We start from the raw sequence: 25,153 nt of genomic DNA, 5'->3' as shown, positions 1-25,153 counted from the left end.
GCAAATTTCTTTAAACATTATTTTGCAAGAAAATTCACGAACAAAGTGGTGCAAAAATTTGCTTGCCAGAAAATCGCACAGGATAATGCGATTGTCACTATTGTGTGTGCATCGAACTCATATATTATATATATATATATATATATATATATATATATATATATATATATGACGTATGTATTGTGTGTGGCTTATACACTTGGTAATTATAGATCCTCGTGGATAATCATGGTATTATACGGTCTTTATTATTTACATGCTTGCTGCACACTTGATCAGACATGCACACGCACACTTTCACGCACGCGCGATTATATGAATTGTATATATATGTATATACATAGACACATGTGGTCTACGTGTGTTCTTGCTGTGGGTACATGTTATGCATTTATGTATATATACACATATTATACTCCGTAACGCGATAAAACGTTAAAAAAGTCGTCATCGTCAGTACATTAGTTCTCTCTTTTTCTTTCATCGTTAATGCTTAAAAAACCTTAATTTGCACTACTTGTTTTATGTTTCGTTTTCGACAGTGCACTGTAGGATTGCAAATCATGATTAGTTTATATTATATAGTATATATTATGTATAAATATGCATGGTATGCAAAGAAAGCACTCGCGTCATACTTCATCTAAAAAGATAGTCTTAATTAAGCGCTAAATGTATTTTATGTAATAATATATTTCTATGAAAAATTGCGTAAATGTAGTAACTTAAAATCCAATTAAATGAATATTCAAATAATTTCAAAGTTTCTCTCTCTATGATTTAAATATGTAATTATTTATATGTAAATATATATGTATTTTGATGATGAATAATTTTTAGAAGATTTAGAATTACAAGAGTTTTATAGAATTTAAAAAAACTTGAGATTTTATAATTTAATAAAAACTTATATATATATTAAATTTACAATAAATCTCTATACTTATGCTAATGAATAATTTTGTTTGCCACATAACGTAAATACATATAATCCACGATGAAAAAAGTATAACATAATAGTCGTGTATTAAAACCATGATGATGTGCGAGCGCTTTGTTGGCATATTGTATACGTGTATATAGGGCAATGTGCCTCTCGCGAGGGAAGACTCCTCCTAAGTACCTCGTCTTGAATAAATCTCGCAGGAATCCCCGTCTTTTGATTTACTCCCCTGCTTCATTGTTTCGAATCTTACCTTCATAAGTTAACGCAATTAATTAATTATTTTATTTATCCATTAATACGAGCTAATCGCTACGCGACAAGAGATGCTAAATGTACATATTTCGCGATCGATACGAATATTTATACAGAATGCTCCGAAAGTCTTGCGCGATAATAATTAATTTTTCGCGACAAAAATGAATGTCTTGCAACGTATATCTCACTTGAAAAAAAGAATTTTATCTTATTCGAATCCAGAATCATATACGAAGATTTATGGAATCCGTGAATTTATGAATTATTGTTTAGATATTTTTAAAAATCCTGTATTCGAAAAGCACTCGAAAGAAACGCTCAAACATATTCAAGAGAAGTATTCTTACTTAATAATTCTCACAATAAGAATTATATAAAAGGACATTTACAATGGGAAAGATTGTCGTCGCGAAGGTAAAATACTAACACCGAGTACTCTTGACACGCATTTGGCACATACTTTTGGAACGCTCTGTATAGAGTTTTTTTCTGCTACATTGAGTAGTGGCTATGTTTTTTCTTCTTTTAAAAGTAGTTAAAGGTTATTGTAATGTGGTCATGCAGATACATAGAGGTAATCATAATGCGAGGTTGCTTACGCTAGATCTCTCCCTTACGTTGATCGTCAGTTACTTGCTGTAGAACGATCAATCGATAGGTCGTGGAAAAATCGCGTTATTATGCGTTATACGTAAAATGACAGAAGAATCGCAACAATATTTTAGGCAACAAATCGCATAAATAAGAATAGCGTGAACTAGAATGTCACAAAAATATTCTTGTAAAAAATAAAGCTCTTCTCCGATAAGATTAATAATATTTTATACGATCAGAAACATTTAAGAGAATGTATCGTAGATAATATAAATTACTTGATAATATAAAAATTATGTATAGTGTAAATATATGTATAAATATTATCAGGATTATAAGATCAGGATTAAAAGATCTGATATGAATATTAGGGTTTCAGAAGAATTTAAGAAAAATTCAAGAATCTATGAATTTATGGCTCTTGTTCTAGAAAGATACAAGAAATCTATAATAATTATAAGTAAATTGCTCTATGTTTGTGCGATACAAGTGAAATATATGAAATACGGGTTCATTTCTCTGTCTTATATATATAATTCCAGGACATTATAATCTTTGCATAAAAGGATCATAGGATGAAGTTTTGTTTAAATAAACAACAGAGGCCATATCCTTATAGTTTAGGGTGTGTATAGTATCTGCATGTACCAGAAACAACAGTTACAACTTATAACAATTTTTTTATTCTTTTTATCATTATTATTTTATTGTTATTATTAATATATTATTTGTTGTTGTTTTATTTTATTATATTATTATTCATTATTATTTAAAGTGGCACTACGAGACCAGAAACCTGTAAAAGGTTTTTTTTCTTATCATGAAATAGTTCTCGGGAGCAGAAATCGTTTCACATTTTTTTTATTGCAAAAGCATGTGTTCTTTTACAACGAAAAAAATGCATGATTGATTCGACAAATCATTCTATTCATAGTTTCCCTCTTCTCCTTTTGCTCTTGCGACTTCTTTCTCATATTTTATTTTTTGTGATTATCTTAAGTTCCTTCTTTATGTGATCTTAGGTGAAAATATCAAGGTTCAAAAATCCATGAAGAAAGTTTAATATGATGATCTAGAAAAATAATAGAGTTTAAATTATCTGTATATCAAGAAATACAAGATCCACAAAATCTAGAGTCTTATAATAACTTGGGAGAATCGCATATATAAGTTTAAATTGGAAAAAGATCTATTTTCGAGAAGATTCTCCATGGAATTTGGAATTTCAAATCTGAGGGATCTAAAATCCCGAAGAAATTAAAATCCTAGATTCTAAGGATTCAAGTAAATCGGCGAATGCGGAAGATTCGAAAGATCCGCAGGATCGTGGAACCCAGATTATTCCTAGATTTTCAAGATTTAATAAAGCGCATTAAAGATAAGATGATCACGAATGAAGTATGAGATGAGATAAGACACATGGAAAAATCTTAATGTCAACGTAACAACGAATTTAACTCCTTTCTCTATTCGCGGGTGCATCTTTTTTCTTTTTTTATCTTTTTTTTCATTTTTTTTGAGTCGCCCCAAATTCGCCCTCGAGTGTTCCTCGAATCGGCCTTAACGAAACGACCCGTATATGTAAAGTAGTTTCCTCACGACAGTTCGCTGTATTATTATATAATATATGTATATCTATATATATATATATGTATATATGTATATATTTATATACGCTATCGAATACCTCCCGCGCGTCGTGTGCCATCTCCTCTTTCTTCCTCTTTCTTTCTCTTTCTATTTATCTCACACACATACACACAGACACACACATACAGTTTCTCGAGTATACTTACAATAGAAATATATTAAAATTGCAAAGTTTCACATAGAGCGTATCCCCGACACGTATCGATATATCACTTATATAATCATGTAATACATCCGCTAACGTAAATTCCGAATAATTCCGACTATATTTATATCATTACACGTAATCTATACGCGCGTATATGTATGCATATGTGTTTTTGAAGCACCGTTCGAAACTTTCAATTTTTCCTTTCTTCTCGTAAAATCAATTCAATGTTAATTTCTTGTTAAAAAGAGGGCTAAATTAGAGCTTAATACTTTGATAGTAATAAGTATGTAAAAAAAGTCAATAAATTAATTAAAAAATTCGAGAATATTATCTTATTGTATATAGAATAGCTCATAAGAAGGAGACCATATATAACGGGTTCCTTAATTCCATCTTAATTCCTCAAATATTTTTGCTTTATTGCCATTTGAGAGCTAAAAATATATAGAATTAGAAAAAAAATAAGATTCTCTACTATTGGGTTAATAACTTGACAATAGCAATTATTAGACAAGAAGAAATAAAATGTAATTACGCACAGAACAATTTGATATCTTAAAGGAAGAGAAGCAAGCTTTGAACGATGCTGTCTTTGTGTATGTGCTCCGCCTCGAATGAAATGCAATTTTCATTCGCGGATCCAATCTGAAATATCGCAGCTGCAACGAGCCAAAATGAGTGAAGTGAGTACTAGATTCTGTGAGAATTAGTAGAATAAGAATTTCGGATTTAAAGAAGAATAAACGAATTTTAAGAAATAAGCAAATCGAAAGATTGAATATTGAAAAATTTCGTTAACTTAGATTTATAATTTATTATAAAATTCACGAAAAAAACTTATAAAAAAATTAAAATTTTTAAATCTAGAAATTGAAATTAATCCTTCTACAAAAAATTATTTAAATTATTTAGATTATAAAAAAATGGAATTTAAAGAACCCAGTACTCAGATGATCGAAGATCGGAGAATCCGAAGGATCCAAGGATCTTAGGCTACGAGAACATGTTTCACAAGTCTACGTCGGCGAGAATTTACGTCGGCGAGAAATCAACAGATTCATTGTCGCGTCACTTTCTCATTAACTTTGATGTCGATCTTTGCGCAGTGAATCGTTCGCGATGTTCGATGAATAAAAGGCAGCCACGCGATTACATTTATCCATATTTAATATCGATAGTGAGCATTCTGACATGTGGCGATCTGATGGATCGATATATGTGCTCGCCACGTGTTATCTATCCGCTGTTCGAGATCATCGATCGTTCCTGACGTCAATGATCAATCTTGCATCTTCGCGAGATTTTCACATTCTTGATCATCATCGCCTATTAAAAGTGTAGATTAATCTTTTATTGCAAGATATGTCTCAGAATTTTATTTGAAAAAAAGATATAATATTCATAGATCCATTTACTATGTTAATTATTTACGAGCTATAAATTCTTAAGTGCACTCACATTTTTGGCGAGCTAAATTTTTAAATGTATCGCTTAAGAAAGTTAAAAATTCGAAAATAATTATAATCTAGAAATTGTGTAATCAACAATTAAAAAACTTAAAGAATTTAATATTTAGCTACACTGAAATTCAAAAAACTATTTGCTTTAGAACTTTTCATAAATCTAAATTATATATATTTTATATATATTATATATATATTTTAGAATATCGAGATAAAATTAAATTAATCAAGATTATGAAAAGGTTTACAAAGATTACATTTGAATCTTGCAATAAGAGATTAATTAACGGCGCATCACGAGCGAAGAAAAAGAATTATGTCATTGAGTTTAGTTAAGTCTCGAATAGTTACATTGTATATATATTCATATCTTTTAGTTCATTCTCTTTCCTCTCTCCTTCTTTCTCTATTTCTCACTCTCTCCTACTTTGTCTCTCCACTTTAGATAGGGCAGTGTTGTGGACGGTTACGGAATCGGCGTCCGTAATCCCAAAAATGTTTCCTACAAGTATACATGCTAGTTTTAATAAGTACATATTTCTCAACAACCGTCTTTAGAACTAGGTTTTTAATAAAGTTGTATCATATTACATGATTCCAATATGATGCGCTCTTTTCTTTCCCTTCCGTTTTGTTTTCTCTTCTGCTCTTTTTTATTACGAAACATCTCCGGAAGGGAAAAGCGGCGCTTTTCGTCGATCTACCCTCTGTCATCTTTCGATCTTAGAATTAGATTTTTCCCGCAACGCAAATGCAATTCGCGCACTTTTCGCTTTTTCGTGAACCTTATCTTCGATTCGAGGATTTCATGAATACCAAAAAAACTGAAAATCCTTAGGCTGCTCACAAATTCGTCGTAAATGATGGATAATTGATATGATTTGGCACAACAATACAGTTTAGTACAACATTACTCATTTTTGTAAAAACTTTAGAAAATTGATCTATATTTAATTTTTTAAATTCGCGAATACTTATATTCATACATCCGTACAAGTGAAAAAAGAAATTATATTAATAATTGCACAGAATTTAATTATTATCTATCTATTCAGCAAAATGTAGCATTAAATTGAAATTTATCATCTTTTCTATTCTTCTCCTATAATTTCTCTTTATAGCCAGAATTATAAGGAGATAAGAAAATTTGTAAGAAATTGTGTAATAATTCGAGGAATGATTTACAGCATACAGGCCTAAAAAATCAAAAATATGTCAAGATTTAAAAAATTTAAAATTCATATCAAGATTGCGACTCTACGAAAAATCTAAGATCTAAAAAACCTAGAATTTATATCTGCGATCTAAGACATCTAAAATGTTTGACTCTAAAATCTGTGCGATTTTAGATATCTGAAATCTAAGGCATTTAAGATTATAATGTTCAAGAGTCTACAAAGATGCTTCGTAACATTTCTAATATCGTAAGTTTTACGGCGCATTCAAAATTAAACTTTAAATTTATCCACACAAATAAGCTATTGAAATTTAAAAGAATTAGTATCTCTTATACTTTAAAAATCATAACAATATTTTTTAGATAATTTTAAAACTAAAAATTTTTGAAAGACCTAAAAAATTAATGAGATTAATATTATAAATTCTACACGTACAGAATCTTAGGGAGATAATCTTAAATTTCTACAAGATATAGGAAATTTCTAAATGAAATTTTTTGAGAATTCTGAAAAAAGGAAATCTTAAAATCTTAAAAAAAGTTTAAGATCATCCTAAAAAATCTTAGAAGGCTAGATTTAGAGAATTCTTAATTCACCAAATCTTGGATGATTTCTACATAGTTATATATTATTCAAGAATTGCGAAATTCTATGTTAATTCTGTAGAACATTTATAAATGTATTTGGCACAAGACAACGCTATCTCGTTTCTTGATCTTAAAAGCATATTTGGCAATCATAGGAAGACTCAAGGGTAGGAAGCTCTTGGGAAATTCTTGACAGATTGTGAAAATTTTAAGGAGATTCCAAAAAATATTATGACTTTCGAAAAAGAAATCACAAAAAAGTTGGAAAATCCTCGAATCTAAGAATGAGACCACATAATGTTCCCCATCCTTATTTCCGTTTACAACATGTCCTAAGTTAATAATAACCAGGAATAGGTGTATAATCTATCTATCTATCTATCTAGTAAAACAGCATCATATTAAAGTCTATCCTCCTCCTCCTCCTCATTATCCTCGTTATTCTCCTCGGACTCCTCCTTGTAGCCGGGATGCTCCGAAATCGCGTAGTAGTTCCCGTTATAAATCACTCCGAGCTCCCGCAGAACATCGCCTCGGATGATCGCCTTGATCGTCCAATTGTAGCACTCTTCGCTTTCGCTTTCGCGATCCAATCGCTCAACGTCGAGGATCTTGGAGCTAAGTCGTTCTAGTATAATGCCGATGTCCTTGATGCTAAGATGATGCTTCTGATCAACCGTTAATTGATCGATCAAAAGCAGAAATTTCTCCGAGGTCACGATCTCGTCTTCCATTATCGTGTTCTCCGTCTCAGACTCGGAGCTGTCATGCTCTTGATGATGATGATGATTATGATGCAGATGGAAACTGGTGGCGCCGATTAGACGCGAGGTCGACTCCTCGTCGGCGGTGTCACGAAAGCGAACGTGACCTTTGCTGAGGCCGGGTCGCTTAGTGCCATCCGACAGGGAGGATGGCGGCTGCGGCGATGGTGTCTGCGTCTGCGTCTGCTGTTGTTGCTGTTGATGCGGATGATGCGGATGTTGATACTGTGCGTGCTGCGCGTCCTGGATCGGCGACGTCGCCACCGATTTATGCACAGCGATTCTGCGACCTTCCTCGTGCAGGGCGCAGCAGTGGAAGTCGCACTCGCCGACGGCGCCGCCGTCAGCGCCGTTCACCGGACTACCGTTTCGCGCGACCGGCTGATGAATGTGGTTGGAGCACTCTGGCGTGTGAATGTGGATGGTCGTGCTGTCAAACGAATTCGTGCCCTGTTTCACTAGGCGGCCCGGCATGTGCGGCTGTGTTGGTTGCTGTTATCGAAATGAAAATTAATTTAATAATGATTGTTTAATTTGTGTCAAATAAAAAGAGAGAAGTAATGTAATTAAAATCGAAAAATTTAAAACGATGCAATAATGCAACGATGTGATATATCTAGCGCATTGTTTTAAAAATTTGAACAAAATTAACTTAGAAAATTAGTGAATATTGTATCGACTTCTTTAATTAGAGGTGATATACGACGGTTTATCGATAAAATTTAAAAAATTGAAATTGTCGTAAGATTATAATCTAAAAGATGAAGCATTCAATCTAGTTGACATTGAAAAATTCAATGTGTGTACAATAGTTTTATTTTCTTAATAATATCCGGCAAATAGTTTTCTCGGAATCTTAAGAAAATGAATTAAATCACTGTCGCACCATTAATCCCTTTAATTACAGATGACACAACAGTTTCAGGAAATCACAAACTAGTAAAAATTGTCGAGCTAAAATCTGGAAAGGGAGAACGCTTGAACTAATAAAAGCATAGTTTTAATACCATATCGTCATGATTTATCACAGTGATTCGCGGGCTGGTATACCGCGTCGGACCGATCTCGCCGGGCAAATGCGTCGCCTTGCCATCATAGCCGAGTTTGTCCAAGCTGGTCTGGATCACCAAGGATGGTCGTTGAGCACCGCTCAGGTCGACTTTCTTGGTCGGCGAGTACTTGGAGGTTTGGGCATCCTGGCCTGCCTTGGATTGCTGCTGCTGTACCTGCGACGACGACGACGAACGCTGGTCCCAGTGTAGCACCACTGTGACTCGGCCTTTATTGTCCATGATTTTCCACGATGGCGTCTCATCGTGCAACTCCAGCGCGTGGATCGTCTCGCAGACTATTTTCGGGATCGCCGAAATTGCTGAGAATACAAAAAGAGAACGAATTGTAAATTATTGCCGGATGCGAAGACAAAGATACGGGTGGTGTTTGGTGCTGCAAGACGTGACAATCAGTGCTGATGATCCATCGCAAAAGTGCGAGATCCACAGATCTTAAGGGAGCTAAAGAATTTACAGATTTAAAAGTCTAAATAAAGGCTTTGGGTATAAAGAAGATTGTAAAAGAATTCAAAACATCTAAAGAGAGCTTAAGAATAGAAAAAAACCTACTTGGTTGATCGTTTAAAGGCTTGTGTGTGTGTAAAGATTCAGTTTGATCCACGTGTAATTCAGTTTGATCAATTTTATCAGTTGCCTCGAAGTTAGTTTCCTCAACCAAGTTGCCGATTTCCATCAACCAAAGTTGATCGTTGTAATATCCCCTTTACATAGCAGCGCGTATGATTCTAAAGCAGCTATATATTCGAGGGTTCAAAAATCCAGAAAATCGAGACATTTGATAGTAGAAGAAGAGCTACTTGGTTGATCATTTAAAGGTCTATGTAAGAAACCAATTTTTATTTGTAAAATAATTCAATAAGAATTTAATTTTTCAAATAATATACGTTTAAAAAGACACCGTGACTTCCTGATATCTCTCGTAATCTTTTAGGTCCTTTACATTATCGTTTTCTTCAAACATCCTTTCGAATTTTCTGTCGTCCGTGTTGCTTCAACCTTAAATCTCTCAACCAAGCTGCCGATTTCCCCTAAGATCGATGGATGCAACGGGCCTTTTCACCTACCAGCGCGAATGATGTCGACGCCAGTGGGGCACCAGCGTTCACCATGCCGCAGCAGGAGCAAGATCGTGTTGTTGCCTAATGTCTTGAAGTACTCGCCGTCCTCGACTTGCGTGCCGTCCGATTCCAAAACTAGCGAGACATTCTCGTTTTGTGGCACGCCCAGTTTTTCCTTACCTGAAATCAAGGATTGGCCGAGGATTGAATGTCAAATGACATTCAACATTACAAGCGATAACGCTTCAACATCAGCGTGTATTGGTATATGCATATGCATGTGTATCACGTATTTGTGCCTGTATTAGTGTGCGTATGCCACGTGTCGCTTGTGTAATCGTGTGAATGGCGTAGTTGCAAATAATAGTGGTGTGTCCTCGAACGAACGAACGGCGCTTTGTCTCTGAGAAATGTTGCGAGAAATGTGTGTTGCGGGAGCGACATTTTCAAAGGAACTTTGCAGATAATGCAATTCCGCGCTGCGATACGCCGCGCGGAAATATTTCCGACCGGAAATATTTCTTCGCCACCGGACAGGTAAAAAATGTATCTCGAAAAGATGATGCGTGATGCTCGGCAGAAATTATCCTCGACGAGACATGTATTGATTTTTCATAAAAAATGAATCTGATATCTGATTCCTTCACGTGTGATCTTGAAATCTTTTTTAAATTTATTTTCTTCTGAGAAAATGTTCTGTATAAAAGAAAAATGATACCTCTTATAACCTCTTGTAAGTATTGTAAAAAAGAAAAGATTTACATACAATACGTTGTGCTGCTAATTTGTAATATTACGAAATAATAGATGGATAGGAAATTACTGTTTAAAAAGTATTTGTTCTGATAAATACGATATTTTGGAAGCGAAATTTTTTAAACGAAAATGTTTCAACGATAACACGAAAACCACTATAATATCAAAGTTATATTATTAAAGTACGTATTTAATTGTTTAATATTAAATTTAATGGCTAATCTTTTAGATCTTAACATATTCTCTTTACCCCGGACAATCAATTCTTCAAAATTGCTAACGACCAGTCCTTTTCTTACGTTACGCCAGCTGTCCCATATCTTAAAAGGTCTCTTGGTCCGTAACTCCTGCAAAAATTAAATAAGATACAATTAACTTTCTTTTAAATAATATTATTGACAGCTATTAAAATATATGTATAAAATATAATAAAAAAATAAATTATACTATAAATACTAAATTATAATTCTTTAATAATTCTTATATAATTCTAAATATAATTCTTTAAAAAAAAATATAGATTAGAAATTTATAGAATATTAGATGTGTAAATAGAATTGTAAATTAAATATCAAAGATTGCTAAGTAAAAATTAAATGTCAAAAGAAAAAAAAGACAAAAGTTCTATGGTGAAAAAGGTTTTATGATTTTATTCTGGTGGAAAGGGCATGTGATATCTGGCATCGATTAATTTTAATATAGTGAAAAAATACAGTGTGTATTGGACTTTAACGCACGGTAAAGTTAAAAATGGTTGACATTTGCGATTTATTATTGACCTTAAATATTCTCCGGAAGTTCATGCGAGTTAAAACGCTTTGTAAAAATAAAGATATTGAACATTAGAAAAAGGGTAAAATAGCAGATTTATATCGGCATTGTTTAAGTTACAATTTACTACTTATTCGCACGCATGTTAGAATGCAATTCTGTGCGAATCTTATATTTTGGAAGAGTATTTTAACTTACATAAAAGTTCCCGAAATTTAGATAACTATATTATAGATTATAATAGATTTGTCATGCATCTCGTAGCAAATTAACAGACTTTGCAAATAAGCAATAACTCACACATAAATTAAAAATAATTTGCAGCAAGAAAAGCTATGTGAAGGCCTGAAGAGGTGACCCCGGGAAACGCTTGTCGCCCAGATGTTAAGTGGGGTAAATAATTTTCCAGCAAGCTTTGTACACATAGTAACCATGTAGAACGGCTGATAAATAAAATCTTTCATATAAAACTTTCACTCTGTTGTGAATGAAATTAACACGACATTTTGGTCTATCAAAAATGTCACAAAATTGAAAACGGCAATATTTTTAGTAGTTTAACTTGCTTATATTTATCGTTCTTTTAAGAAAGAAGTTATAAATCAAATTTAAAATATTTTATTCGATGATTGCTGAACTTAATTTTTTAATTTTTATCATAATATCACAATAAGCATTAAAGAAAATATTGCTCAGCTTATATTTATTATTTATACAAATTTTATATAAATTTAGATAAAAATTAATACATGTTATTAATTATACAAAATGTATAGGACCAAATAAAATTATCCTAAATCCATTAACATGTGATTAACATATTTATAATAAACAAAAAAAGGGAGAAAGAAAAAATTACCCTAGGTCCATTAACATGCGATTAACATATTGATAATTGATACGAAGAAGCGATAAAAATATAATATGAAATAAAAACTATATAGAAAAAAATGAAAATCAACATTTAGATGTATGCAAAGTGTCCCAAAACTATTGCACTTTAATGTAACATATTACGGAAGACTTAAAAATTCTAGTTTTATTCTAAATTATTCACACATCTAAAAATACATCTAAAAATCTGAAGATATATCTTTTCTTGTAAATTCTGAGACTATTTAGATTCTAAATATCCACAAATTTTTTCTTTCCTTTCTTTTCTTTTTCCCTCCATGAGTATTCAAAATTCTCTTCTATTTATGTTACATTTATTTATATATAAAATAGTATAAAATTTATTATATATATCAAATCATAAACGAGATAATATTTAATTATATCTGTATTAAAAGCATACAAAAATAAATAAAAGTAAGACACTTACTATAATAATTTACACGAATTTTTCTATAAACTTTCCACTCGAGAGCTTTACGATGTTTATTGAAAGAAAATTATTTTATTAATTTATTTTAGGATTGTGTTTATTTTACATGATTCATTCGCGAATATTTGCTGGACTCGTTTCATACACTTTATCATACTTTACACTGTAGATACACTTTGCACTGTTCGATCGGCGAAATTGCATCCCGACGACGTCGCTAGCGATCTCGGAATAATGCGAGCCGAAGGGGTGCATTATGTTTGGGGTTGTCCCTAGTCTTCATCGGGGTGGCGCTAAGTGTACAGGACGCGTGCGCAGTTTATGCTCGAAAGCACTGACCTGGTTCAACCGGTCTTAACTCGTAATATCGCTTATTTATTCTGTGCAGTGGTCGAATAATATGCCGGTCATTCATCATCTATATATCAATGTATTACATTTGTTAAGCATTTATTATTATTAAGTATATATGCCACAGCAAAAGATACGAATATTCAATTTAACCGAAAAGAGGAATTCTATTTAATTATTTGTTTTTATTTCATGATAAGTTTATTACGTTATTATTCTCCAAATTTTATTATCATATTGTTCTCCAAATTAATTTTCAAAATTGACATATGCAGAGATTTAAACTGAGACGACGTTTCAAAAACTCATTCTTTTACGTGTACAACGATATAATTAAATTATGATGTAATTAATTTAAAATTTCAAAACTTAACCGAGAGAGAGAGAGAGAGAGTTACAGGATATATAAATGTATATATAATAATCTAAATAATATTACATATAAAAATACAGAAAAATTATAACAAGAAGATACAATAAATTTGGAATTTTGAATCAGGTATCTCAAAGCGGTCAACATCTTTAAGAATTCAGAAATTCAGAGATTGAAAAATTCAAAGATCTAAAATTGGAATGTTTATTTGAGCAATATAAGCCCCTCTCTTCGCATTCGCAAAGTCGCCATGGATGGAACTTAGTAAACAACATCGCAACGTGCTAACGAGCAAATAGGGAACTGCCTGCAGCTGCAGCGGGTTGTGCAACGTGGATGTACCCAGGTGTATCCCTTAACGAAGTATCGCCGAGAACCGCTGCCGTTGCTGACGATTCCTCTGCGAATTTTTGATTTACTGAAACTCATCACACTCGAAGGATTCTAAAGTCATGGAATTCCAAGTAATCAATAAGAAAATAACGCTAAACAAATATTTAACGAAATTCTTCATTTTATGACAATGTTTCTTCAATGTGCCTATGTACTGAAACGTTTTTAAATATATATTCATGTTAAATATATCTTTTAAAATTTTTTTAAATTTTTTGAATTTTTTTCTTTTCTTTTTTACATATTTGTCCTTTGATTTATTTATACATGAAAAATTAAATACAGATAATCTACAAAAATGATTTTTTTTACTAGAATTCATGAACTCAGGTGTATTCTTTAAGAAATCTGTTGGGCTTTACCATCTCAAAAAATTGTTTTTTCTTAATTTTTATTAAATTAATTTAATTAAGGATCTAAAGATTTGCTCTTATACATATGTAATTTACTTAGTTTTTTGTTCTGTCCGAATTTGTTTATTTTAAAAATTATAATAAAGCCAAACACTGCAAATCCGAAAGTCTTTTTTAAATATTCCAAAGGATCTGACACGAGACCGCAAATGTGCGAAGAAGCTTCTACAATGAAACAAAAAGGTATATAGGAATTCCGTAAAACGTGACAAACGATGATAAGGATTTTGCATGAAAGAGTCTGCGAACGTGCAAAACGACGAGAAGAATTTTGTGAGCATGCAAAGTAGCGACGAACGAACATACAATGAGGTAAAGAACGTTCTACGAACGAGAAAAGCATTCCAGCAATGAAAGAGTAACATTCTCGCGACTCTGCTCTGCTCTGTATAATTTTTAACATAATAAATAGACTGAGAGAGAATATTTGAAAAAAGCGTATCGAATTAAAAATTTGTGTCCTGATTTTCTTTAAAAGAAGACTCGAGCAATCCAACTGATACAAGATGATACGAGGATTCTAAGATCCTGCAAATCAGTGAAGCAAAATTTACGAGTGAATAGTGAGATGGATTGTAAGAAGATGAAAAGCAATGAGGACGAGTCTATATGAGCGGGAAAAGCGTGAATAAAAAAAGTTCCTTACCAGTGAACAAAACGGACGCAAGGATTCTGTGAACGCGCAGAGCGATAAAGGAGTTTCTAGGAATAAAACGATGAAATGAAATTTTGCGAGTGTAAAAAATATCAAAAACGCACGAATAAAACAAAAAAGAATGAGAGGAACAACGAGAAGAATACCACTAATGCTAAAAACATCGTTGAAAGTTTCACTAATGGAAGAGAAATATTGGCAACAAATGATAAGGAGCAAATGCAAGACGCATTCTAGTCATTTGAGAGAGACATAAAATAAAATTACAAGAAATATAAACTAGAAAAAATAAGAATAAAAATTACGTTTTTAAAAAATATGCAAAAATAAGTATTCATTAATACTAGACAGATAATTAAGAATCATCATTAAATAATTATTAATTAAATTAATAAGAAAAATATCTTGCAAGGAGAATTTGAATATCCTATGAAAAAAATTTTGTTTAATTAATAAAGAGATGGAAAGAAACCTAATAAAATATTTTTTTAAGAAAAAGAAGATGAAAGAGGATGATCATATAAGGAAAATATCAAAGATAATTCTGTATTTATCAAGAGATACATTCGAATATATTTTTCCCTATTTATTATTCCCCTTGGAAGTCGCGGATGGTGATAAACGACTCGAATCATAACTCAGAACATGTTCATAAACTAGGACAACAGCAGCGAGTATCTCTACAACTATGTGCTTCCATATTACAAATGAAGAAAAAGTGTGTCCATCACAATGGGTGCTAGATGCGAAGGGATTAGGAATCTCAGGAATTATCGGAAAATGTTACAGAAGAATTTTCAACTGATAAAATCTAGCGAGAAGAGATTTCTGATTGAATTTGAAATACATCCGCGAAACAATAAAAAGAAATGCGAAATTATTCTTAAAAGCATAATTTCTGAGAGAGATTCTAAACAGATAAAGAAATAGAACGAGATTTCTGAAAAAGCAATCGTAGAATAACTCAAAAGAATGAAACAAGGCTGAAAAATTTAGCGAGCGAGAAACTAGAGCATTCGCGCGAATATCAATCTTTTCGTGAAGAAACGCGAACTTATCGAGAAAGAAAGAAGGGGCCAAAGGGCTCGTCCCTTCGGCTGTTCGGCCTTGCCAAGAGGGTGATGCACTCTAGGGGGGTGCAAGCCGAGGACCGACCGTCGGGTGTCACGAGGTCACGTGAAAATAGGTCACCGAGAGGCGTCCTCTCCGCTAAAAGAAGATTTCCACGACGACAGGTTCCTTTGTTCGCAATTTAAATAGGCAGGAATTTCCACGAGAATTTCCTCCCGGTTGCGGGAATGGATCCGCGGGGTGGATGCTGCATGCGCGCGAGAAAGGAGAGAAGGAGCTACCGGAAGAACATACATACCTCTCTTGCCATTACGTCATAGCCCTGCAGGTAAGGAACCGTCCCAGCAGCAAGCGCGCGGTTTTATTCCGAAGGAACGACCACCAAGGTGAGGAAGAAGAAGGCTGTACGTCGCATTATATATCGGTGGATGCTGCTCTCTGGTCGCGCTGCTGTCCGCCCAACCTGCTCGCGCGTACACCCTCGCAAGGTGTCTCTCTCTCTCTCTTTCTCTCTCTCTCTCCCTTGCACCGTCTCTGCCTCTCTTTCCCTTTCCGTCTTTCTCTTCCTCCTCTGTCTCTCGAGCGCGAGGACAAAACGCGTTGCGACACCGCGTCTGGCTGGCTGCACTCTGACTGGACCCACTGATCGAACAGCAGCGGACTGTATCTACTGACGGCTGGCTGGCTTCACTGGCTGTCAACGATCGTGCTGTCTTTCCTTCCTCACGCAGCTGCTTCTCACCGAGACGCTGTCGCTGTCTTTGTTGAACCCGCGGCGCCGCGCCTCGCTCCGTCCCGCTCGCTCGCACGCACGTATGCGAGGTAGACGAGAGCGAGGAGCGCACAACACTCGCCGTTATATCCCCCGCGATTAAAGCACGGCCACCCCCGGCCGGCCACCCCTGTGCTGCCGTGCCGCCAGGAGAAACGGAGGAGAAAGAGGGAGAGAGAGAGAGAGTGAGAGAGAGGGCGAGCGGAACGGAGGAGCGCGTGACTAGCAGGGGTTGCGGCGACGTACGTACGTTCGTCGACGTGGACGTACCTGGCCCCGACGACCGTGCGATTAACCGACCGTACGTTTAAGATTTCACTGGCGCATACGACGGGGGCCCTCGTCGCGAATTGTAACACTAGCTTCCTCCCAGCGGTTACTGCGGCGACTCCTAGTTTTAGGATCGATTCTCCTACAGTACGTACCGCCGCGAGGGGTCGGAAGGGCCGCTCTGCACGTATCTTCTCCCCGTGCGTCCCAGTCACCCGCTTCGCCAACCCCGCCGCCGCCCGAAACCCCTAGGAAACCTCGCCCCGCGAGCGCCACCGACAGCCAGCATCCACGACTACTATGTGGGAAATGTCATCCTCGCGTCCATCCGCCGGGAGGGTGCAACGAAGGTGATCTTGAGAGAAGATGTCTCCGAGGGTAAAATCAATGCAGTTCTGTGGACAATGCTGTTATTATAATTTTTTCTCAGGATTACCCGAAGAACAAGATTTTTCTCTTGACCGAGAGCTGAAATAAAAGGTAGCGGATGGAAAATAAACAATCCCATCGTGTATGTTCAGAAAGCTGAGTCCTATATGAGAAGATTCCTGAAAATATGAAAACTGCAATTATATATATTTCAGAATAAATATACATTAAAAAACAAAAAGACAAATTCTTCATTTAAAATTGCGCCCTTTGAAGAGAATAATGCATAAGATTCTCTTGCTATGTGAATATCATAAATAATATAAATAATACATTTTGACCAAGTAGAAAAGGATAATTATAAAAAAGGTGTTCCCTTCGTTACAATTTAATTAACTTATGCACATGCACTGTAAAGTGCTTTTCCGATTGTATCACCACCCCTCTTTGTAACACGTGCATTGCCATAGCGATCGCCAATAAATAGAAGCGTCTGCGCCTTGCGCCCCAATCCTCAATGCATGTACGAAAGTTTGTCGACTAGCTTAGCTTCAACAACACGCGTGTTTTTTTTCTATAAAAGTAGATATGTCAAACGTAGAAGAGAATTTTTGCGAAAAGAAACATGATTTCAATCAAAATTTGATCGAGCCGCCTAACTCGTTCGAACAATTGTGCAACATGATAAACCAACTGGAAAAAGATAGCAGTATTGAAATTGCGGAATACAATCGAATTGATTTATTGGCTACTGACATAAAACACGATGTCAATCTAGAGCTAGCATTACACAAGTATCTGGAACATGTAAGCAAAAGTTTTACTTGTCACAATTTCTTAATTTTTAAAATAAAGATTGACTTATATTTCATATAATTGCATTATATTATTATTATACTAAATGTAACAATTTTATTAATGTTGTAAATCAAATATGATCAAGTCCAGATTGAACCGGAAAAAGATGTCACCGCAAATAAATGTGATTCAGTTGCAACGACTTACGAAGACATGATGTCTTTCCTAGAAAATATTGAAAATGGTATTAAAAGTTAGAAGATTAAATTTCTTTCTCTCTCTTTCTTCCTTTCTAATTGTATTTAAATTCGCATTTTAAAATTTTACTTATCTCATTACATTAAAACAATTTTTCAACAATGTTATAGACGTGCAAGCGAATAACGTCATTAAGGAAAATGCAGCTACTATAATCTCGTCGTGTCAAAATCCTAGGTGACAATATTAATAATTAATTGACTGGCATAGACATTATTATATACGAAATACGGGGAAAGAATCTTGTATATATAAAAAATGTTTCTTTCGGCAGAAATGACATACAAAACAGCCGGATTTTCGACTGTCAGCAGAATGATTTAGAAACCGCGAGATTGCAAATCGAAGAAAAGAACGCGACAATAGAATGTTTGAAAAATCAATTAAAATCCGAACGCAAAGCAGCATGCGACAAAATGATGTCACAAAAACGGTGCAACGCTACCAAGATAAAAGAGCTGGAGAATAAGTACAGGATGATCGTGAAACGTCATCAGAAGTTTATCGAACAGCTGATCGCCGAAAAGACGGATCTCGCGCAAAAATGTGACTCTCTGGCACAACAGATAAAAAATACAGAACAGAAAATTCAGCGAGATTTGAAAGTAATTAGTGAAAGACACGCCGTTGAGCTGCAACGCGCGAAAGAAAATATAGTTGCGTCCGAAAAGATCCGGCGCGAGCGATGGTTGGAGATGAAAACTTCAAAAATTAAGGTTGTCATTAATTTACGTTGATTATTATTAACAAACCTAATTCAAGAACTTGTTTTAGCTCTTCTATAAAATGATGATTGAAAATAATAATTTATTGTAGAAGACTCTCAATTCCTTTGTGAAAAAGGAACGATATTAAATAGCTTATATCTTTGAATTATAATAATGATAAAAATGTTGTGCATAACATAATAATTACACAGTTTGTGATAAATAACAGAAATTATTAATATCACAGGAAATGACAGTGAAAGGATTAGAACCAGAGCTGCACAACATGATGGAACAACATCAACGAGAAATACAGGAATTGAGACGCGCGCATATAAAAGAATTACAAGACACAGAATTGCGTGCGATGCGTAGATCAAATCAACAATTAGAGCAATTGCGAATCGAATTAACAGACAATCATGAGAAAATGTTGGCCAAGGAGAAAGATATACTAACGACAAGGCGAGACATTAATTCATGCATGAATTGATTTTAATATATTTTTAATTAAGTATTATATAAATTATAACAAAATTTTGCATTTGATTAGATATAAGGAAAAACTGGAAGAGCAAGAAGCGCACTATCAGGTCCAACAAAAAACATTTGCGGAGCATTTCGAAAGAGAAAAGTCTATACTTATTGCAGAGCAAAAGAAACGCGACCAGGAAACAAGCATGATGATACAACAAACGCAGTTGCATTTTCAGGTTTGTTTTAGAATAAAATTATTCTCTTATTATTGACAAGAGGAAAATTGTATGGTAGACTTTTCTTTGCAGAAAGAAACAGAAAGATTGAAAGAGCAACAAGAAATTGCTAAGAGAAATTTTGAGGAATCCCTGAGGAATAAATGGCTCGCATGGGCAGATAATTATAAAAAACAACAAAGCGCAAATTTGATAAAGGCAGAGACTGCAATTCGTAGTGATTGTCAAAAGGAAAGAGACAAGCAGATAGAAATCGCTATAGCTAGATTGGAAAAAGAATCTCGTGAGATGCGAGCTAAGTTGCAGCAAAGTTTCGATAATAAATTGGAGTAAGTTTAATGATATGACTTTTGTGTATGAAAATACACATACATAATTATAACAATTTTGTGCCAAAATAATTTTTAGATTAATGAAAGAAGATTACGATACGAAATTGCAATCTGCAACTAAAAGCGAAAGTATTCATAAAAATAAATTATTATTATTAGAAGAAAGATTTAAGTGTACAGAAATCCAATTTGAGAAAACAGAAAATAGATTGAAGGAATGCATGTCCAATTTAAATGATATGAATGAGGTAAATTTTTTATAAATGTAAACACATTTTAAAACATAAACATATTGATTGTGATCATATAATTACAATTTCTTTAATTTCTTTATTTATAATTTATAGATAATCGTAAAATTGACCACAGAAAAAGATAATGCAAAAGAGTTAGCAAAGCAAGAAATTGAAACAGAAAAAAGAGAATTGGAAGACAAGATTGCATCGCTTTATCAAGAAATAATTCAGAATAATGCTAATAGAGATCAATTTATGGCACAATTGCAGAGCAGGTTAAAATTTAATATTCAACAGTAAAATATTAAAAAAATTAAACATATGCGTCGTTTAAAAATGAGTACACTATATAGCACATATAGCACAATATATAGCACATTCACTAAAATATTTTTGTTTCAGGATAAAATTGATAATTACTCAAAAAGCTTTAACTATAAAAAATCTCAACAAAAAACTCCATGATGCTAATTCAAGGTGCGAACACTTGGAAAAATTGCTAGATCAGCAAAGAAAAGAATATATTTTAAAAACTTTATAAATTTTATTTATGTATAAAAATGTGTGCATATATATGTTATTTGTAAGATGAATTAATATTTTTACTATATATACATACACAACAAAAATAGCTTTCAATGTAAAATGCAAATTGTGTATGTTTTTCCGTGAACATGAAAAAAATTATATGCTATATAAAATATTGGGTTGGCAAATAAGTTCGTTCGGTTTTTTAGGGTGGAATAAAACACAATTTTTTTGATACACAAAATAAATTTTAATCAATTATATATTGACCATTTTTATCAATGACCTCTTGCCATCTTTCCACCAACTTCATTATGCCGCGTTCGTAGAACATCTGTGGCTTATCGGCGAAAAACCAATCCAAATGCTTTTTGACCGTCTCCTCATTATTGAAGGATTTCCCGTTCATAGAGTTCTGCAACGATCGGAATAAGTGATAGTCGGAAGGGGCCAGGTCCGGTGAGTACGCAGGATGAGGCAAAACATCCCAGCCAAGACTAATCAATTTGTTCCGAGTGATCAATGACGTATGCGGTCTGGCATTGTCATAATGGAAGACAACACCTTTGCGATTTGCTAATTCTGGACGTTTTGTGCGGATTGCTTGGTCCAATTTTGTTAATTGCGAGCAGTATACGGTTGAATCAATCGTTTTGCCTAACGGTAACAGCTCGTAGTAAATGACACCTTTAAAATCCCACCATACGGATAACATGATCTTCTTCGGATGCAATCCCGCTTTTGAAGTTGTTTGCGGCGGCTTACTGCTGTGCTTCCATGATCTTTTACGCACTATATTATCATAGACGATCCATTTTTCATTTCCCGTCACCATTCGCTTTAAAAATGGGTCGTTTTCTTGGCGTTTCCGTAGCAAATCGCAGATGGATATACGAGTGGCCAAGTTGGCTTCGGTTAATTTATGCGGCACCCAAACATTGAGACAAGAAACATATCCCAGCTGGTGCAAATGGTTTTCTACGCTTGTATGGGATATATTAAGTGCTGTAGCAATCTCTCGCACCGATTGGGATGGATCTTTATCGATGATGGCCTTGACACTATCCGAATCAATCTCGGTCGAGCGACCAGAGCGGGGCGCATCATTGATGTCAAAATCTCCAGAACGGAATTTGGCGAACCACTTTTGGCATACGCGTTCTGTTAAGGCATCATCCCCATATACACGGCATATCTTTTTATGAGCCTCCGCAGCTCGTTTACCTTTTTTGAAATAAAAGAGCAAAATATGACGAAAATGCACGTTATTTACTTCCATCTTTACAGCTATGCAGCACACAATATCACAATGTTAGCCAAACCAAAATTCATAGAAAGATTAAGTGAAACATAACCTTTCAAATGCGCAATCGAGTTACGCGAAGTTAGGCGAGAAAAAAAAAGTGAATCGGAATAAATCTGTATCAACATAAAAACCGAACGAACTTATTTGCCAACCCAATACAATATTAGATAAGTATAAAAAAAAATTATCAAACTAATTAATAATATATCAATATATATAATATGTAAATGTAACTATATAAAAATAGATTTATACTTTATATTATATATAGATTATAGTGTTAAGAAGAAAAAGATTAAATAACAGACAGATATATAAAAACAAAATTATTTTATACATAATTTTACATATAAAATCTATAATGCTGTAAAAATTAAACATACTTTCATCAATTGCATTTGTGCATATTCTATTTATCAAATGTGACAGTAATTTAAACATATTATATGTGCATATATATATAACATACAATCATATATATAATTTATTAAAATGTAATCTTTTTACAAATCTGATCATTAATCTCATCGGTAAAGTTTTTATTTGCGCTAAAAAATGACCATATAAGAAAAAATCACACTTTTTTTACAATCTGCACAACATCTTCGTCACAAAGAAGATGATCCTTCCCCACTTTTTGTGGCTGGTGTTTCACTGATGAGCCCCATACCAAAGCACTGCAATATAACGATTTAGTTACAATATTTATGAAAAAATATACAAAATCTAAAAACTAAAAATACAAAAGACTATACACATACTATTTAAATTCTTTTGCAATCGATCTGTGTAGTTTATTACAAAAGTCTTCAACGGTTCGCCTTTCAGTATTTAATACTACAGGTGCATTATAGTCAGGGAGTTGTCCTTTAGGTTTGGTATAACTGTTGTAAAAATTCAAATTAATCTTAAACGTTGATAAACTTACATAAATTATATAATAGTTATATATAAATTAAGTTATAAAATTAAATAAACTTACATTCTAACGAGTTGCAAATAATCCCACATCTTCTCTAGCAAATCATCAAAGTTCCATTTGTGATGGGCTGAGATTGGTACACAATGTGGAATTTTATAAATAACATCCAATTCTTCTATACTTATTTGATCTGTTCGAAAATTCCCATTCATAAATATCATTTTTTTTATTATATGAACAATATAGATCACATAGTTATCATAGTTATTGAAATTACCTATTTTATTTAAGAGATAAATGCAAGGAACATAAACACGATTCCCTTCTATAACGTCGATCAGATCGTCGGAGGTAGCATCGTACCTTAATGTAATATCCGCATTGCTGATTTTGTATTCCGACAAAATCATTCTCACTGTATCATAATCGAGTTCGGATTGTGGACACTGAATCAAACACAATAGTATCTTATAGTATTTTTTGCCCTATATATATTATTTATATTAATCGATTATTCTCTCAACACATTATTCTCTTACCATGGTTTGTAGATTAATACCGCCTTTGTCCTTCTTCTTGAAAGTTATATTTGGTGGTTGTTTGTTCAATCGCAAACCAAAACCTTCCAATTCATGCTCGATTAATCGTTTATGCCCAAGTGGTTTGAGGACATCCAAAACAATGAAGATTAAGCTGCATGTTCGTGCTACGGCAATGACTTGTCGTCCACGTCCTTTACCATCCTTTGCACCTTCTATAATACCTGGAAGATCTAACAGCTGCAAGATGCATTCTGTTACAATCTTAACTTGATTTTATTTCTGTATACAAATGATTCTAAATCTTAATTCTAAGTAAGAAATATACAAAATAACAAATATGTTAATCCCAAAATTATTTATAAAAATTCATACAGAACATAAAACCAAATATTTCTTAACAATAATTCAGGTTAGATTTTGAATTACCTGTATCTTTGCTCCTTTATATTTTATACAACCAGGAACAGTTGTAAGTGTTGTAAATTCATATTCAGCTACCTCAGAATAGACACCAGCAAGTGTACTCAATAGTGTGGATTTTCCAACAGATGGAAAGCCTATAAAAATTTAATCCTTACATAAATCTTTATAAATCCTTATAAAATCATATACAAGATGAAATGTAAAATATTGTCATATGTAATCTATAAATGTTTGTTACATTCTCCAAGATGTAAATTATATGGAATATGAATAAAAAGAGACTGTCAGAAATTGACATATTATAATAGACTGCCAGACTGACATTAAGTTTTATAATGCAACTATTATACGGATTATAAAATATCGACGCAATTACGAGAAACGCACCGACAAAACCAATACGAGCATCACCGGTCTTGGCAACCTCGAAACCCTGTTCGCCACCTCCGCCGCCACCCTTTGGAGTGATTAGCTCGCGTCTGAGTTTGGCTAGCTTCGCTTTCAGCAGACCCAAGTGTCCAGAAGTCGCCTTGTTCTTCTGAGTACGGGCCATCTGGAAGAAAAAAATCATCGTGAGTGAGATAACATATAGATAAATTGCGAAAAATTCGTTGTGATTTTCAAAATAGAAGGTTACCTCGGCCTCGATGGAGGCAATTTTTTCCAGAATCGTGCTCATTCTTGAATCTGCAAAGAATCGTGGAAAATAGCTTCAAGCTTAAAAACAAATCATCCAGCTGAAGGAACCTGTCACATTATTAGAATCACAGAATCATCGAAATAATAAAGCAACCGGGCACGTTACACGTGCACACATGCATATGTTAATTCTGCCAACACAGCCATAGATCATGTGAAATCTCTGAAATCTCTAGATGAGAAACCGAGTAGGTAAAATTGGAACACTAAGAAGACACTAGACACAATATTACGTAATTGGCTGCGATCAGGAAAACGCTAAAAATGCTTTGAAGCATTTGACCAATCAGATTAAAGAAATCTTTATTCCTTTTATCTCTATTCCTTTTTCCATTTGACAACCAATCATGTGACATTGTTTCTATGTATGATTCTTGCTTGGAAGCTTTCATTGATATACGATAAATCAATGGAATCAGATGCTGAATGACAAATATCTGAAGTCATTT

At 33.8% G+C, this 25,153-nt stretch overlaps 3 protein-coding genes and 1 long non-coding RNA gene across 6 annotated transcripts in view; 2 read left to right on the top strand and 2 right to left on the bottom strand.

The window, feature by feature from the left end:
- LOC145961952 (uncharacterized) overlaps window positions 1-15,101 on the top strand; it is a 60,188-nt gene extending 45,087 nt beyond the window's left edge. The window contains exons 3-4 of the long non-coding RNA XR_014435752.1: window positions 13,424-13,761; window positions 14,233-15,101. This is a non-coding gene — a long non-coding RNA (uncharacterized LOC145961952). The remainder of the gene's footprint in view (window positions 1-13,423; window positions 13,762-14,232) is intronic.
- Window positions 224-17,088, bottom strand: Drep2 (DNA fragmentation factor-related protein 2). 2 transcript variants are annotated; one of them, XM_083082603.1, is made up of 5 exons: window positions 16,128-17,088; window positions 10,726-10,822; window positions 9,726-9,899; window positions 8,596-8,960; window positions 224-8,080 (listed from the first exon to the last, which is right to left on the bottom strand). In XM_083082603.1, exons 1-5 carry the CDS (start codon window positions 16,137-16,139, stop codon window positions 7,226-7,228), a joined length of 1,503 nt encoding a protein of 500 aa, XP_082938729.1. In that variant the 5' UTR covers window positions 16,140-17,088; the 3' UTR covers window positions 224-7,225. The 2 variants fall into 2 exon arrangements, with proteins under 2 accessions (XP_082938729.1, XP_082938730.1); XM_083082604.1 differs by lacking the exons at window positions 10,726-10,822; window positions 16,128-17,088 and adding an exon at window positions 9,211-9,395 and having other exon boundaries at window positions 9,726-9,863.
- Window positions 17,089-17,731: 643 nt separating this feature from the next.
- On the top strand, window positions 17,732-21,075 carry Dila (centrosomal protein dilatory). 2 transcript variants are annotated; one of them, XM_083081682.1, is made up of 10 exons: window positions 17,732-18,047; window positions 18,189-18,282; window positions 18,407-18,473; window positions 18,571-19,012; window positions 19,251-19,468; window positions 19,557-19,716; window positions 19,789-20,045; window positions 20,125-20,296; window positions 20,396-20,559; window positions 20,687-21,075. In XM_083081682.1, exons 1-10 carry the CDS (start codon window positions 17,829-17,831, stop codon window positions 20,823-20,825), a joined length of 1,932 nt encoding a protein of 643 aa, XP_082937808.1. In that variant the 5' UTR covers window positions 17,732-17,828; the 3' UTR covers window positions 20,826-21,075. The 2 variants fall into 2 exon arrangements, with proteins under 2 accessions (XP_082937808.1, XP_082937809.1); XM_083081683.1 differs by having other exon boundaries at window positions 17,961-18,047; window positions 18,184-18,282.
- A 1,356-nt stretch (window positions 21,076-22,431) lies between these two features.
- Window positions 22,432-24,853, bottom strand: 128up (GTP-binding protein 128up). Its single transcript, XM_083081667.1, has 8 exons — window positions 24,643-24,853; window positions 24,393-24,558; window positions 24,009-24,139; window positions 23,580-23,819; window positions 23,318-23,486; window positions 23,101-23,230; window positions 22,880-23,002; window positions 22,432-22,795 (listed from the first exon to the last, which is right to left on the bottom strand). Exons 1-8 carry the CDS (start codon window positions 24,682-24,684, stop codon window positions 22,693-22,695), a joined length of 1,104 nt encoding a protein of 367 aa, XP_082937793.1. The 5' UTR covers window positions 24,685-24,853; the 3' UTR covers window positions 22,432-22,692.
- Window positions 24,854-25,153: the final 300 nt, after the last annotated feature.

This window comes from Camponotus vicinus, unplaced genomic scaffold, assembly GCF_025532165.1.
Source record: "Camponotus vicinus isolate PSW18456_S1 unplaced genomic scaffold, iyCamVici1.0 SCAF_11, whole genome shotgun sequence".
Taxonomy (NCBI): Eukaryota; Metazoa; Arthropoda; class Insecta; order Hymenoptera; family Formicidae; genus Camponotus; species Camponotus vicinus.
This window is presented reverse-complemented; position numbering and strand designations above follow the sequence as displayed.